Source organism: Leptinotarsa decemlineata, unplaced genomic scaffold, assembly GCF_025532065.1.
Source record: "Leptinotarsa decemlineata unplaced genomic scaffold, Ldec_3_MD MMD2_tig00000218_RagTag_RagTag, whole genome shotgun sequence".
In the NCBI taxonomy this organism is placed as follows: Eukaryota; Metazoa; Arthropoda; class Insecta; order Coleoptera; family Chrysomelidae; genus Leptinotarsa; species Leptinotarsa decemlineata.
This window is the reverse complement of record NW_027412545.1, coordinates 3517562-3531473: the sequence shown is the minus strand read 5'-3', so window position 1 is coordinate 3531473 and position 13912 is coordinate 3517562. Positions and strand designations below refer to the sequence as shown.

Below are 13912 nucleotides of genomic sequence, written 5' to 3'. Positions count from 1 at the left end.
CGAATATCAAAGATAAACGAGGCTCCTCAAGGCAGTCTGTTGCAAAGCAGAGGTTCGACATTGAGCGCCGAATGAGATTCGTTCTTTGTTTTTCACTGCAACTGGCACTGCATGGCAACTACCTATGATACCTATACCAAACCAGCATAGGTATCATCAGAGGTAATAGTTGAAGCAAATATGAATTGACGTACTTAATTGTCCTTTGAGGACAAGCCTCAGTGAGTGAAGGCGATTACACATTTTCCGGCGACACCGTCTGTGGGACAGAGAGAAGACTCAATCTACGAATATCAAAGATACGCGAAGCTTCCCAAGCAACCCAATTTCTGAAACTGACCGCCGAACGGGATTCGTCAAATAATAATAATAAATGGGCTTTATTCATTGACATAAATTGTTAATAAAGAATAAGTAAATACAAAAATCAATGAAAGGGCGAAAATCAGCCGAGACTGTTTTACAACTAACCTGGAGGATAGCATATTTTATATAGAAATATAAAAATAATTACCTAGTATACATTGGTAAGTGAGTAGTTCATGAATCTTTGTGAAACTAAGAAAAAACAAAGGTTATGAATTCCAAAGTAAATATTAACAATCTATTTAGCTTAAATAAGGTAAAATACAGCAAAACATACACAAAGGTGAGACAAAGGGAAAACCATATGAGCAAGGCATAATATGAATATATTATCTATCCAGAAGACTTCAGATATGTTTTCAACTTTTTCTTGAAATTATATATGGAGTAGTGTCTAAATTCACTAGGCAGAGCATTATATTGTTTGATAGAGTTGTAAATAAAACTACGAGAAAAGCAGGCTATCGAGTTTCGAGGACACGAAACAGTGTGACTGTTTCGTGTCCTCGAATTATTCTGTGATTTGAAAGTTTTATATCTTTCATAAATATAATTTGGCTTTTTGAAGACGAGGAATTTATGTGTATTGACGAGTAGGTGGAGCTGCCAGTTTTTAGCAATCGGTAACCAACCTGACTCCTCAAACTTGGGGGATATATGGTCGAATTTTCTCACACCATTAGAAAGATGAATGCAATCGTTTTGTATTTTTTGTAAGCGATTTACATCAGTTTGTATCAAAGCAGGCCCCCGTAGATTATATCACAATATGCTAATCTAGACAATATGAGGGTTTCGCAAAGTCTCAACTTCAATTTGGAAGTCATAATATCTCTACTTTGATAGAGTTGACGTAAGATACTGTATGAGCTACGACGAAGTGAATTTAAATGTTTGTGAAATCTCAGATCATCATCTAGCCATAAACCCAAGTTCTTGCTTTCTGTAATTGTTTGTAGTAAGTCTTATCCAAGTTGGATTTCAATTCTTTCTTCAATTTCCCGACTTTTGTGTTTCGGGGCAAAAAGTATCAGCTGATATTTTTGAGAATTCAATTTCAGGTTATTGGCTACAGATAGATCCAGTAACTTTTGTAGATCGCTGTTAATTTTTTCCGTTGCCACCTGCCAGTTACTTGGAGAAAATCGATAATATAATTGAGTGTCATCTGCATAATGATGAACTGTGCAATGATCAATTATTTTATGGACGTCAGATATATATAGAGAGAACAGAATTGGGCCATGGATAGAGCCCTGAGGTACTCCCTAATCAACAGGTAAAGCACTAGAACACTTTCCATCCAGACATACTGACTGAGTCCGATTTCTGAGGTAACTTTTCAATAGATTTACAGTCCCTTCACTAAATCCGAGAAATGACATTTTCCTACACAGAATATTGTGGTTTAATGTATCGAATGCTTTACTGTAGTCTAAGAGTACTATGGCAGTACTACTTCATAATTATCAGTTGCTTTGAATAAATCTTGGGTGATGTTGACAAGAGCGGTGGTGGTGCTATAGAATGTACGAAATCCAGATCAAATATTTGTTATTCACGTAAACAAAAGAATCAATTTGATCTTTCAGAATCCGCTCGAACACCTTAGATAGGATAGGCAGTTTGCTAATCGGCCTCAAATGAGATAATTCAGTTGGATTTTCACATTTTGGCAAAGGGAGTACAATTGCATGTTTCCATGCAGAAGGAAAATGATTTGTTTCTATAGAGGAATTGAATATGTGTGTGATGTGGTTGGTAAGATAATTTTCAATATACTTTAACATAATTAGAGAAATGTTGTCAGATCCAGCACAGTTAGTTTTCATACCACTGATGTATTGTTGAGTATGGAGTGGTGTCACTCTGCGAAAATTCAAAGTAGGTCCATTATAGGTCTGAGTATATCTTTCAATAAGTGTTTCATGATGATGAGATTTTGCAGGATGAATAATATTTGTGAAGTTGAAATTTATTTGATTCAGATCTGATAAATCCGCGGAAAAGTTAGGGCTGTGTTTATTTTTCAAAATTTCAAGTTTTCTTAGAGTACCCCAGATCAAACTGGAATTTCCGTTTCTCGAAACAAATTCTAAATAGGCTTTTTTTTCACGTCGGATTGCTCCGGTGGTATGATTACGGAGTTCCTTATAGCTCGTCCAGTCTCTATGAGATTTGGTTACTTTGAACTTTCCAAGAGCTTTATCTCTCAGTTTAATCATTTCCTTGATGTTGAAGGTAAGCCATGGAGCGGGCGGTTTTGTTGTTCTTATAGACCTAACTGGAGCATGGGCATTGAAAAGAATTGTTGTGTTTGTGGTGAAAAACTTACCATTGCATCTACAATTTCGAAGTGAAAGATTCTATCTATCTATTGGTTGAAATTTCGGAAATCTCGGTAGTAAACTGTTTTGTATTTTGATGTTGTTTCCAGTGATATAATTTCACAAGTAATTGCAAGATGATCGGAGATACCAATATCTAAAACTTCAACTGACTGTTTATCATCCCTTTCTGATGTTACCAAGATATCAATAAGGGTATGAGTATTACCTGTTATTCTTCTAGGGCCAGACGCAGTGAAAGCAGAGATGTCGAAACTAAGCTTCGCCTTTGAGAGACTCGTTTAGCTTCTGGAGTGGGTCTTCTGTTGTGCTCATAGAATATGTCTTTGTAAAAAGAAATGCCAAATCCTATTAGATTTTTAAAAAATTCAAACCAGCTATTTTAAATTTTTATTTCCTAATCAATTTATCAACTACGCCTAAAAGATGCTCGTCATTGTCACATATTTCATTTATAACTATTTCTTTATATCGTATCTGAGAACAACATCAAAACCTGCTTCAGATAAAAGCACATTACCTATTCAAGAATAACGTTTGCCAAATACCACGTGAATGTGACAAATGAAATTGTTTCGGTGAAATTAATACTGAAAAATTTCGCATTGAACCAGACTAGTGAGGAGGTCTGAAATATATGAAAACCTCAAATTAAGCAGGAAAATGGATTACAGTGCAACCGGAAAACTGAAAGGAGAGACTAATTCACTCATTCGTCTCGAAGTATCAGGAATTAAGCAGTTATCACCCGTACTAACAATTTAAATACTGTGAAATAACTTGGTTGAATTATATTCTGTTTCTTGTTGTCTTGATTTCTTTCATCTTCAGTTTTATTTAAACATGTTTTGCTAACCATATTGATTGATTCATTTACATTCATTTTCTTCACAAATCAGCTTTCTTGTATTTCTACATGTCATACTCAGTGTTTATTTCTTCCCATTCATCAGCAACATTGTGAAACTTATTCAAAAAAGCCATATTTTGTTTAGGTGTCCACTAAATGCTTAGTGTCTAGTGAGTAGCCCTGCTTTTATTGTGAGCCATAGTAAGTATATCGTTCTGTTATCAAACGAATCCTTGATGACAAATTCAAAATCTTTTCAATATAATTTGTTATTTTTCTTCTTATCGACCACTTATGTTATTTATCATAATTATCGTCTATGAAAGATAATATTTTGGATTTCGGGCGCAAATTTCCAGTGTATAAATATTGACAAATTAAGACTATCAGATGAAAATTGAATTGTCCTTCAATTAAAAATTCTGCAAATTATTTTGTCACATATAAAAATATTATACTATACTTTTTCTTTCAGTCGAACAATAAATTTTGAGCTTCAATCAGATCAATTCTGTGTATGAGATTTGCTAGACATATTTTTTTCTGAATGCTCGCAACAATATATATCTATTGCTAACACCAGAGTCTATGAGGGCCTGTTTAGTCTCATTCTGACACTATTTAGTTCCATTCATAATTAAATTGAATATTCCTGTTTTGCTCACGAAGATATTTTTTTATATTCGAATTTATTTTGAATTTTTATTATTTCTGTCAAATTTATCTATAGTAAGATTTCATATTTATTTATAGCATGATTTCAAGCTATATATTTTTTTTGTAGTGTTAATTCATACTTAGATTGATATAAGAAATTGTTGTTGAAGAAACCGGTTCATGCGTAGTAACACATGATAATCCAGCGAAATAACTTACATCGGCTCGTTGGTCTAGGGGTATGATTTCCGCTTAGGGTGCGGGAGGTCCCGGGTTCAAATCCCGGACGAGCCCACTTTTTTTTCAAGATAAATGAAATAATCACGAATTCGATGTTTTGGAAGTGATATAGATTTATTAGAACTACTCAATTAACTGACTGCAAGTTCCAACTTATCTGAATTGATATCATTCTTCAACAATTTCAAAGCCCTAACAAGAAATTTAAAATTTTGCTCCTGGCTTGTTTGGTAAAAGTCTATTTCATTAGGCCCCAAAGTAAAGTTTTTCTAGTGTTTTGTGATCCAAGTTTTTGGGAAAAAAAACTTATTCTATGAATCCGGTCAACCTCATTTATACATTGATAGTTACAGACTTCGACATACGACAAGAGTCTGAAAAGGAAAAAGAAATTAAGTGGTGAGTCTATTACAAAAAAAAATTCTGACTTTATATAGATTTTGACAACATAATTGGGTTCAGTCAAGATCAAATACATAAACCTATGAATCATATTATTTGAATTTCGAAATAGATATATTAGGTATAGCATTCAAAAACATACGTGAAGCAACAAAAAACTTACGTGAAGAGAGATTGATGCGATAGACAGCAGGGGAAGCCATATCACCACATAACATCGAGGTACCATTTCATTTTGTTGACACCTGAAAAAAAACAATATTTATCAAATAAAGAAAGGAGTAATGGTCACAGGAAAAAAACAATTTGCTCATTAGAAGACAACAATTTCAAAATTTGGAGGGAACTTTTCAACATATAAGTTTTTTGGAATATTTGTTTTTGGAAAGAAAGACAAATACAGGTAAAATTGATACTTTAAGCAATGAAGAACAGACTCAATTAATGAAAAAAAATTTATGATTCCCTAAATGAAGTCATAAAAGCATTTTATGACTTTTTTTTTCTTTGAGAATGTACCTCAACTTGTTCTCATATTGAATGAAAAATGTATTTCTCCCCAAATCGTCTGAATCCCCGTTAGAATCCGCAAGCAAAATAAAACAAACCGAAATTTAAAATATCTATATTGAAATTGATATAATGTTTCTAATTTAAATTATCTGAGTTCATTATGATGAGTGTAAATTAATTGGAGGCTGATGTTACCACTAATGAAGGGTTAAAACGGTACCACCTATTGTCCGTTCATAATTTGTCGATAGCACAAAATGAGGGCCCAAGTCAAAAAACGGTCGTAAAACTCGTAAAATCATAGGCGGAGGTTCCTGAGGTGTTTATTCATTAAATATAAAGCTTCAGCTTATATTCGAAACTTGCCTTGAAAGGGTGAAGTTGTTACGAACGAAAATAATTTTTGGTTTAGTACATTTTTTAATCGCATTTAATTTACGGCTCGTTGGTGTTTCGGCGTCTACGGCAGTAATTAACGTCTCTAATATTTATTTTGCGAATTTTGTGCAGTGCGTGAGTAACTTTTTTTCATATTCCTACAAACATTTACGTACCTTTCGTTCCTGCTTGTTTTGTTTGATTGCTTGCGATGGCTTCGTCATCATCATCAACATCATCAAGTTTTACACCGGTACTGTTGCGTACAGTCAGTAAGTCTGTCTATTCACCAAGAGAGTCAACAATATATAGGTTCCTATCAGAAAGAAAAAAAAAAGGTATAGCTAACCCAAATACGAACGAATACTTGAAGAGGGGGAGAAAACCTATTGAAATTGATGAATTTGCCAAAAATGGTATTCGAAGGAAAATTCACGAATTTTTTTACAAAAAAGAAATACCCAACTTAAACAAAATTTTACAAGAAGTTAGAGACGAACCGGATTTGCCTCATGTCGGACGAACCAAATTGTGGCAAGTTTTAAAAGAATTAAATTTCCGGTAGGAGAAATCAGACCGAAAATCACTTTTGATTGACCGGAAAGAGATAATATGTTGGAGAAGAAAGTATCTAAGATCTATACGAAAATTTCGGGCTGAAGGAAGGCCAATTTACTATCAGGACGAAACGTGGGTAAACGCAGGTCATACTCTCACAAAAATTTGGACAGATAAAAATATATCAAGCTCCAGGCAAGCCTTTATGGAAGGTTGGTCTACTGGTATTTCCCCACCCTCTGGTAAAGGCAGTAGATTAATAGTTTCTCACATTGGCAGTGAAAAAGGATTTGCTAAGCATGGTTTGTTGGAATTTGAATCCAAAAGCACAAAAGACTATCACGAGGAGATGACAGCTGATGTTTTCGAAGAGTATTTTGAGCAGATGATTGAACATATACCACCAAACTCAATTATAGTATTAGATAATGCACCTTATCATTCACGACTAGTTGAAAGACTCAAACGACTGCGTGGAAGAAACAGGATATCATTGACTGGCTGCGGAATAAGTCCCTGCCTTACGAAGATGGAATGGTTAAAGCAGAACTTTTAAAAATTGCCCGGCAACACAAATCTGAGTTCAAGAAATACGTAGTTGACAAAATGGCAGAAAGACGAAACATCACAGTCCTTAGACTTCCACCCTACCACTGCGAATTAAATCCAATTGAACTCATTTGGGCACAAATGAAAAGCTATGTGGCTAGAAAAAATACGTCATATAAAATACAAGCTGTACGTGAATTGTTATATGAGTCTTTACAACATATTACAGAACAAAATTGGCGAGATGCGGTAAGACATGCAACAGAAGAAGAACAAAAAATGTGAGATCTTGACAATAAATTATGTATATCTATTCCATACTTGATTTCTATTGAGGTAAAAGGTTTTTTTTTGTAATAAAGATTATATGGAAGAAGCAGGCAGAATGTCTTCTGTTGATTTCCAAATTTTCATTTTTCTTGGACGAATACCAAATATCAATCTGAGGCTGAGGAAACAGTTATGAACTTTTTGAATTTCATTTTCATATACTTATTGAATGGTAAAATTAGGCTCAAATAGAGAATCTGCATACCTAAACAAGAGTACCATCAGGCATTCGCATAGTTTTTTTGCATTGCATGGTACACATTTGGTTTTTCCAAAAATATCTAACTATTAACATGTTCTTACGATTTATTAAAATGCCGAGGATCTTTTGTCTCACTGTAACCGAAATCAATTTCATGCTTTCATTTCTATGAGGGCGAAGATCCATCAAAAACATTTCGTTTCCATGAATATCTGATTGTTTTGGAAATGATTCCCTCAGATCACCTAAGTGAGTGGTCATCTCGAATACGAATGTCGCAACATGACACCTTTCCGCCATATTTACTATTCCTTCATATCCCCGTGAGTGGATTCCATCAGGGATTGACGTTTCCATTTCTGTAAACCCACCGCAAACCGCAAAGTCCCTAACACGAAACAGCTTGTTGAGAAGCGAGTTTCAAATCGAGCGCCTGATTGCGATACATTAGTGCTGAATTTGGATTACATACAAACACACTCTTGAAACATGTTACCATGGAAAAGTAGATGTACGACGAAGAGATTGAATCCAGAAATGAATTTCACGCTGGTATGCTCTTGTTAAAAAAACTGTTTGGCAAATATCGGACAGTACTGAGAAACAAAAATAAAAAAATTGTGGATAATGATTGATTTATGGTCATTGTATTATTCAGGAAATCTGCTGTTTGAATCTATAATTTTCGAAAACTATGCTAATGTTATAAAATGTGAAAGTTTTTGAAGATGGATGAATGTATGTATGTATGTATATCTGTGGCTCTTTCACGCCTAAACGACTGAACGGATTTAGATGAAACTTTACATAAATACAGTTCATTCATCAGACATAATATAACAATAAATATTTGGCAAGTCGAAAAAATTCTTGCTCCCTGAGAGCTTGGCGTGCGCTGCCTATACGGTTGGAGTTAGATGAAGATAATGTAACATAATATTGTTTATCTTAAATAGTTCTAAATAAAAGTCCGCGATAGCATATATGTACTCTAATGTGGTAGCCACAATATGCAAAATACTGAACCATAAATTAAATTGGATACTATTTTTACAATGCACATTTTAGAGTATCTGTCAAATTCTTATGAAAATTGATACAATTGTCGTTTCAAGTATTTAATATAGATAAACTTTTTCTTTTACACCAAGTAATTTGGACGAGTCGTTCAAAAGTTATGACGATAAGATTAACGTGACGCAACCCACTAAGTTATCAAGCGTCGCGTCTACTGTAAGACGACGGGAGACAGTACGCGGAGGTAGCTGGGAGGTCTAAGCAATGGAGCGCCATCGCCGAGAACGTGACACGAACGCAGGCTTACGCGTGAGGGCAGACGTCGTTCACGGTTGTGTTAGTTTTGCGAATTTTTTATAGGTAACATAATTCGATTCTTGAAGTTATTTATTACTTGGTGCAATTGACATATTTTTTTAGTTACTATATTTTTGAAATAAAAATATAAATTACTAGCTGTTGCCCGCAGCTTCGCCGGCGTAGAATTTGGTTTGTCACATTGGGTTTCGTGACATACCATTTTAAACAAATAGTTGAGATAATTGTTACTAACCCAACTCTTACAGGTTTCCAACTTCAAAACTGACGAAATTCAATACAATCTTCGAATCCCTATTTTTCCCCCTTGGGGATGTAAATTCCTTATTTCCTTTCTTGATGAGTATTTACGCTATACAAAGCACCTACCTGCATTTTTCAAGATTATAGGTTCAGTAGCTTCGGCTGTACGTTAATATAAGAATATCAAGTCAATCAATGGGTACCCACTTATACAATACTACTAGCTGTTCCCCGCAGTTTTCCCGCGTTACTTATACCATGGGAAACTACACTATGTGTTATTCTGAGTCATGATCTTTTGAATCCGTTGAGCTGTTTAGGAGTGAAAAAGTAATAAACGTTAATACATACATAACATTCATCCTCCCTCACAAACTTTACGCATTTATAATATTGGGAGGAGTAGGATTACTAGCATTACCAATGTATTTATTTCATTATAATCCTTTCAGTTTTATTTTTGCTGATGTTATTCAATATTGTCTGAGTGGGTACCTATTGATAGCTACTTCACGCTGGAACCCGCTTTGAAAAAAGTCAACCTTTTTTTTAGCCCACTTTACCTACAAATGATACTAAGAAATGTATTAGTGTTCATTTTTTTGTAGTCTTATCGGTTACTGAGAAAGCACTATTGATATTATTCTTACTATGAAGGACGAGTAATAATGTGCCAAAAAGTTCTGAAATAGGTTCTAAATGGATTGTAGTTTATTGTAGTAACAACAAAATATTACTATATTTTATATGCTTTTGAAGAATAGCAAAAAAGCTACTATAACAAGACTACAAATAATAAAATAACAATTGTCCTCAAACTACAAACTATGTAGTTGATTGGAGCGGAAATTAGATGTTTGTAGATAGCATTAAATACATCAAAAATGAGTGAAATAAAATCGAGTATTTTTCAAGTGCTTCTGTAGTGAATCAAGAACAAAAAAAATTCTTTTGTGTATAGTTTTGACTACAAACGATGCTGATGAATGTAATAGAGTTCATTTTTTGGTAGTCTCATCAGTTACTGAGAAAGCACTATTGATATTATTCAAACTACGAAATACAAGAAATAATGCGCTAAAAAGTTTTGGGGGTGGCCCAATAGAGAAAAATAATGGTTTAAAGACTGTGTTGAATTTCATCAGTTTTGAAGTTGGAAACCTGAAGTTTTAGGTTGATAAAAAATATTGTAACTATGATGATTTGTCACGAAATTCAATGTGACAAATCGAATTCCACGCGGGCGAAGCCGCGGGCAACAACTAGTGCATAATAATTTGATGAAATTCCTCGACTTACGATCTTAGTCTTCATCTTCAATTATTGGGTTGTTTCAAAAGTTTTGTTCATTTCAATATCATGTTTGAAATGCAATGAGATAGATAGGATTCCACGTCGGTTACGAGATTGCGGAATTTCGAATGATACATGGAAATGATGTAAGGAAAAAATAAATAAGAAGTTTAACCAATGTAACAATTGTAGTTATTATATAGATAAATAAAGATGGTCATGTGTTTTTGGAGCTCTATATCTCAATATTGATTTTTTCCCATCACAAACGGTGCGTGAGATGGCGGAAGAACTGGGCGTTAGCTCCCACGCATTTTTTGATGGTTCAAAACGTATGAGAAAGGTCATAAGGCTCAACAAAATTTTCACGTTTTGAGGTCTGTTCTGTTTTGCTTTTACTCAACCAAAATAATCCGTTTTTGGTTCGGGTCGTTACGTGTAATGAAAAGTGGAACCTTTACGACAACAGGGGGTTCTTCCCTAAGACGAAAATCCACCTAAAATGGCCATGGGTATTGTATAACCGTATCAAACCATCACAGCCGAGTCTTATTGTGGAAAAATCGATGAAATGTACCGAAAATTGCATCACTAGTCAACAGAAGAGGTTCAATCCTGTTTCATGACAACGTGAGGCATATTTAATGAAATATAATGAGAGTTTTGCAAAATGATCTGATTTTTTTTGCTGAATGATATTTCCGTGGACTTTCGGAGGCACATGTGGTTTCAATAAGATTGCGTCCTACCTCAATAGCATCATATCGAAAATTGTTTTATTATTATTTGTTTCAATAAAACTGTTTAAGACATCGAAATATTTTTTCAATATTTGGCTGAGAATAAATTTCAATAAATAAAAACTGAAGTAGGAATGAAGGCTTCAACCTGAAAACCAACCAAAACAAATACTGAAGTACTACAAATTTTTAAAGAAATAAGGTCCCACTTAAATCATCTCAATCAAACTAAAAGAAATCCATAATATACTGTAGTGTTAGAGTATGTTAGTCGTACTTGAATCATAGTAAATATTTTGTGAAGACAAAATAATGATGAAATGAGGCTTCTTCAGACTTGAAGTAAGTAAAGTGTGAATTTTATTTTGTACTGAAGATGACAGATCAACAGTCCTATAACATACTTTTATAAAAGGTGTTACTTGGGAACTGCAATATAGAGGCATATATCTAATATGACGATCCTTATTCGGTCGGTCGGTGGTCGGTCGATGGCCAAGCGGTTCGGCGTGGGTGCTTTGTTCACTCACTCGAATTGACTGCCGTGTTGGTCGGTGGTTCAAGCCCTTGTCTGAACGATCGATCTTCACTTGCTATCGTCCAACCCGTGTTAGAAATCACACGTTAAAAGGTAAGACCTCGTTAATCCTTTGCTCGCACAAGTTTCGACTTCTGAGGGTTGTCGTTCGTAGGAGTGCGACAGCTGGTTAACGGAAAAACAGACAGATTTTTTATTAAATATATAATAAAAATAAAAATAATAATAATGTTTGGTTCACTGCGTTTGCTCAGGGCAAATGATTCTCGGACCCAATGATCACTTACCCCACGGTGTGGGGAGTGGTCATTGGTTGATAATGCTGGCGCGCCCTCCCGAATATATCGGGGCTTTGGGGGATAGGGCCTGACCAGCGCACGCTACGGTGAAAAAAAAAAAATGTGTCACCTCACAAAGCACAAGAGGGGACTAAATCATCTGTCAGTAACAAATAAGGCAGATGGGTATCCGCGGCTAAGCTAAACAGTGGAGGCGGGAGTGGGTTAACCAAATTAGCAAATTTCAAATAGATCTTAATGGGCGCCAGGTGAATTTACTCCTCCAGATACCTTAAGTAACTTACAACATCAATAACTTACCAATTAATATTGGAAATAAAAGATAAAGATCCCCAATATGATTTATTCAGTAAACCTAATTTACATGGATTAACCGACAACGCTTCTAAGACATCAAAGCCATATTCACACTACTACGCGATGTTCAAATGTCAATACAAGAGGTCATTGAGCGCGGTGTATATAACCACGAATTCAATCAGCCATAAATTATGGTAGTAACGACGCTCAAAAGAAAACTACAATACGTCAAGTAAAACTACCACGAAAATTGAGTAGGTGTGGGCGAAATCGTAAATACTAGTATTGGAAAGTAAGACAACCTCGTTTGCGTCGCGTGAGCTCAGGCGTAGGCGCATCGGTGTCATCAAGCAATTGTAAAAGGAAACACCTCAATTTGCGTTTTACAAATGAAACCAAACACGTTGCCAACTAGCGGTGAATTCAGCCAGAAAGGCAATCACTATATCAAACAGGTAACAACAGCAAACAATTATTTAAACAGGTAACAATAAAAAAAAGGGCAAACAATTATTTGAATAACTCAGTATTACACAAATATTCAAATAAACCAATTGTAACTTGCGTGCTCCTTTTGGGCCACCAGGTATATGGTGTTAGGCTACCCCGTAGTTCGACGGAGGTGGATCACCCTGTAGTACGGCGGAGATGGATCACCCTGTAGCACCACCAAGATAGATCACTCTGTAGGGCACAACAAGATGGACCAGTAATGGATCACCAAATAGGACCCCAAAGGTAGCTGAACACCTCCAAATCCAGGGAGTTTGTCAACAAGGTGTTCTACACCTCAGGAAAAAAAACCCTTGGCCAAGGGGTTTTCTATACGTTTCTTCGTGTGCGGTGCTCTGCACGGAAGTCCTACTGGGACTTGATGAGTGACTAAGGGCCTTCTGTTTCTTATGAATCTGATTTCGGAAATCCTTCCACCTGGCACAATGAGTTCGGTAACCACCACAAATCCTCAAAAAAGTTTCAGACTGCAAATATACACACCAAACTAACCAATCAGTCTTCCATGAAGGATGGCACAGATACAACCATATATATCTTACAAGCCAGTCAGATGGTACACTTGAACTCTCAACCAAGCTCAACGAAGGTCTACACCGAAATCCGAAAGACTGCCACATCTGACAGCTATCCAGTTGTTGCCACAGTGTGTCCAATCTACGCTACAAGCACCTACATCATGATTCATGATGTTGTGCTACAAGCACAACATCATGAATCTATCAATTCCTCCACAGCCACTCGAGACATCATCAACAAGTCCATGACCCATCAAAACTCCTTCTCAAAGCAATGCAACCCTAAAACAACCTTTGACAATTTGAGTAACCGATCAATCCCTTACCCGTGAACAACTGTAGAACTAGTTCAGTGTAGGTCGTCGTAACGACACTACGAAAGTTCGGCAGAATTTCAGTGTGAGCAGATGTCAACCAACAGCTGTCTCTTAACCTGGTTATTGAATGTTTACAAAAATATTGACTTCAACCTATTTTCAACTATTTACCGATCCTTATTCATGCCATGGAATAGAAACATATAAGGTAAGTCGCCACATTTTTCCCATTCTATACGAATATTTGAACATTCATATTATGCTGAATATTTACCGAAAATATCAAACAGTATTCAGAAACCCAGAGCTAACTATTATTGTTTTTCTGGCGATATGGCTCTAATATGTAGTAATCCTTCTGGAAAGGTATAGAGAATAAGGCAGACGACGGCTGAAAAATGATAGGTGAAGTAAACGGAGAAA

General features: G+C 35.5%; 1 protein-coding gene and 1 non-coding gene across 11 annotated transcripts in view; one reads left to right on the top strand and one right to left on the bottom strand.

Annotated features, from left to right (window-relative positions):
* Camta (Calmodulin-binding transcription activator) overlaps positions 1–13912 on the bottom strand; it is a 995933-nt gene that overhangs the window by 722312 nt on the left and 259709 nt on the right. For all 10 annotated transcript variants that reach the window (XM_074173289.1, XM_074173281.1, XM_074173280.1 and 7 more), the window contains one exon: positions 5027–5108. In XM_074173289.1, coding sequence (XP_074029390.1) covers positions 5027–5081 — 55 coding nt within the window. In that variant the 5' untranslated portion in view covers positions 5082–5108. The remainder of the gene's footprint in view (positions 1–5026; positions 5109–13912) is intronic.
* Positions 4444–4515, top strand: TRNAP-AGG (transfer RNA proline (anticodon AGG)). Its single transcript has one exon. It is a non-coding gene; the product is annotated as a tRNA-Pro (tRNA).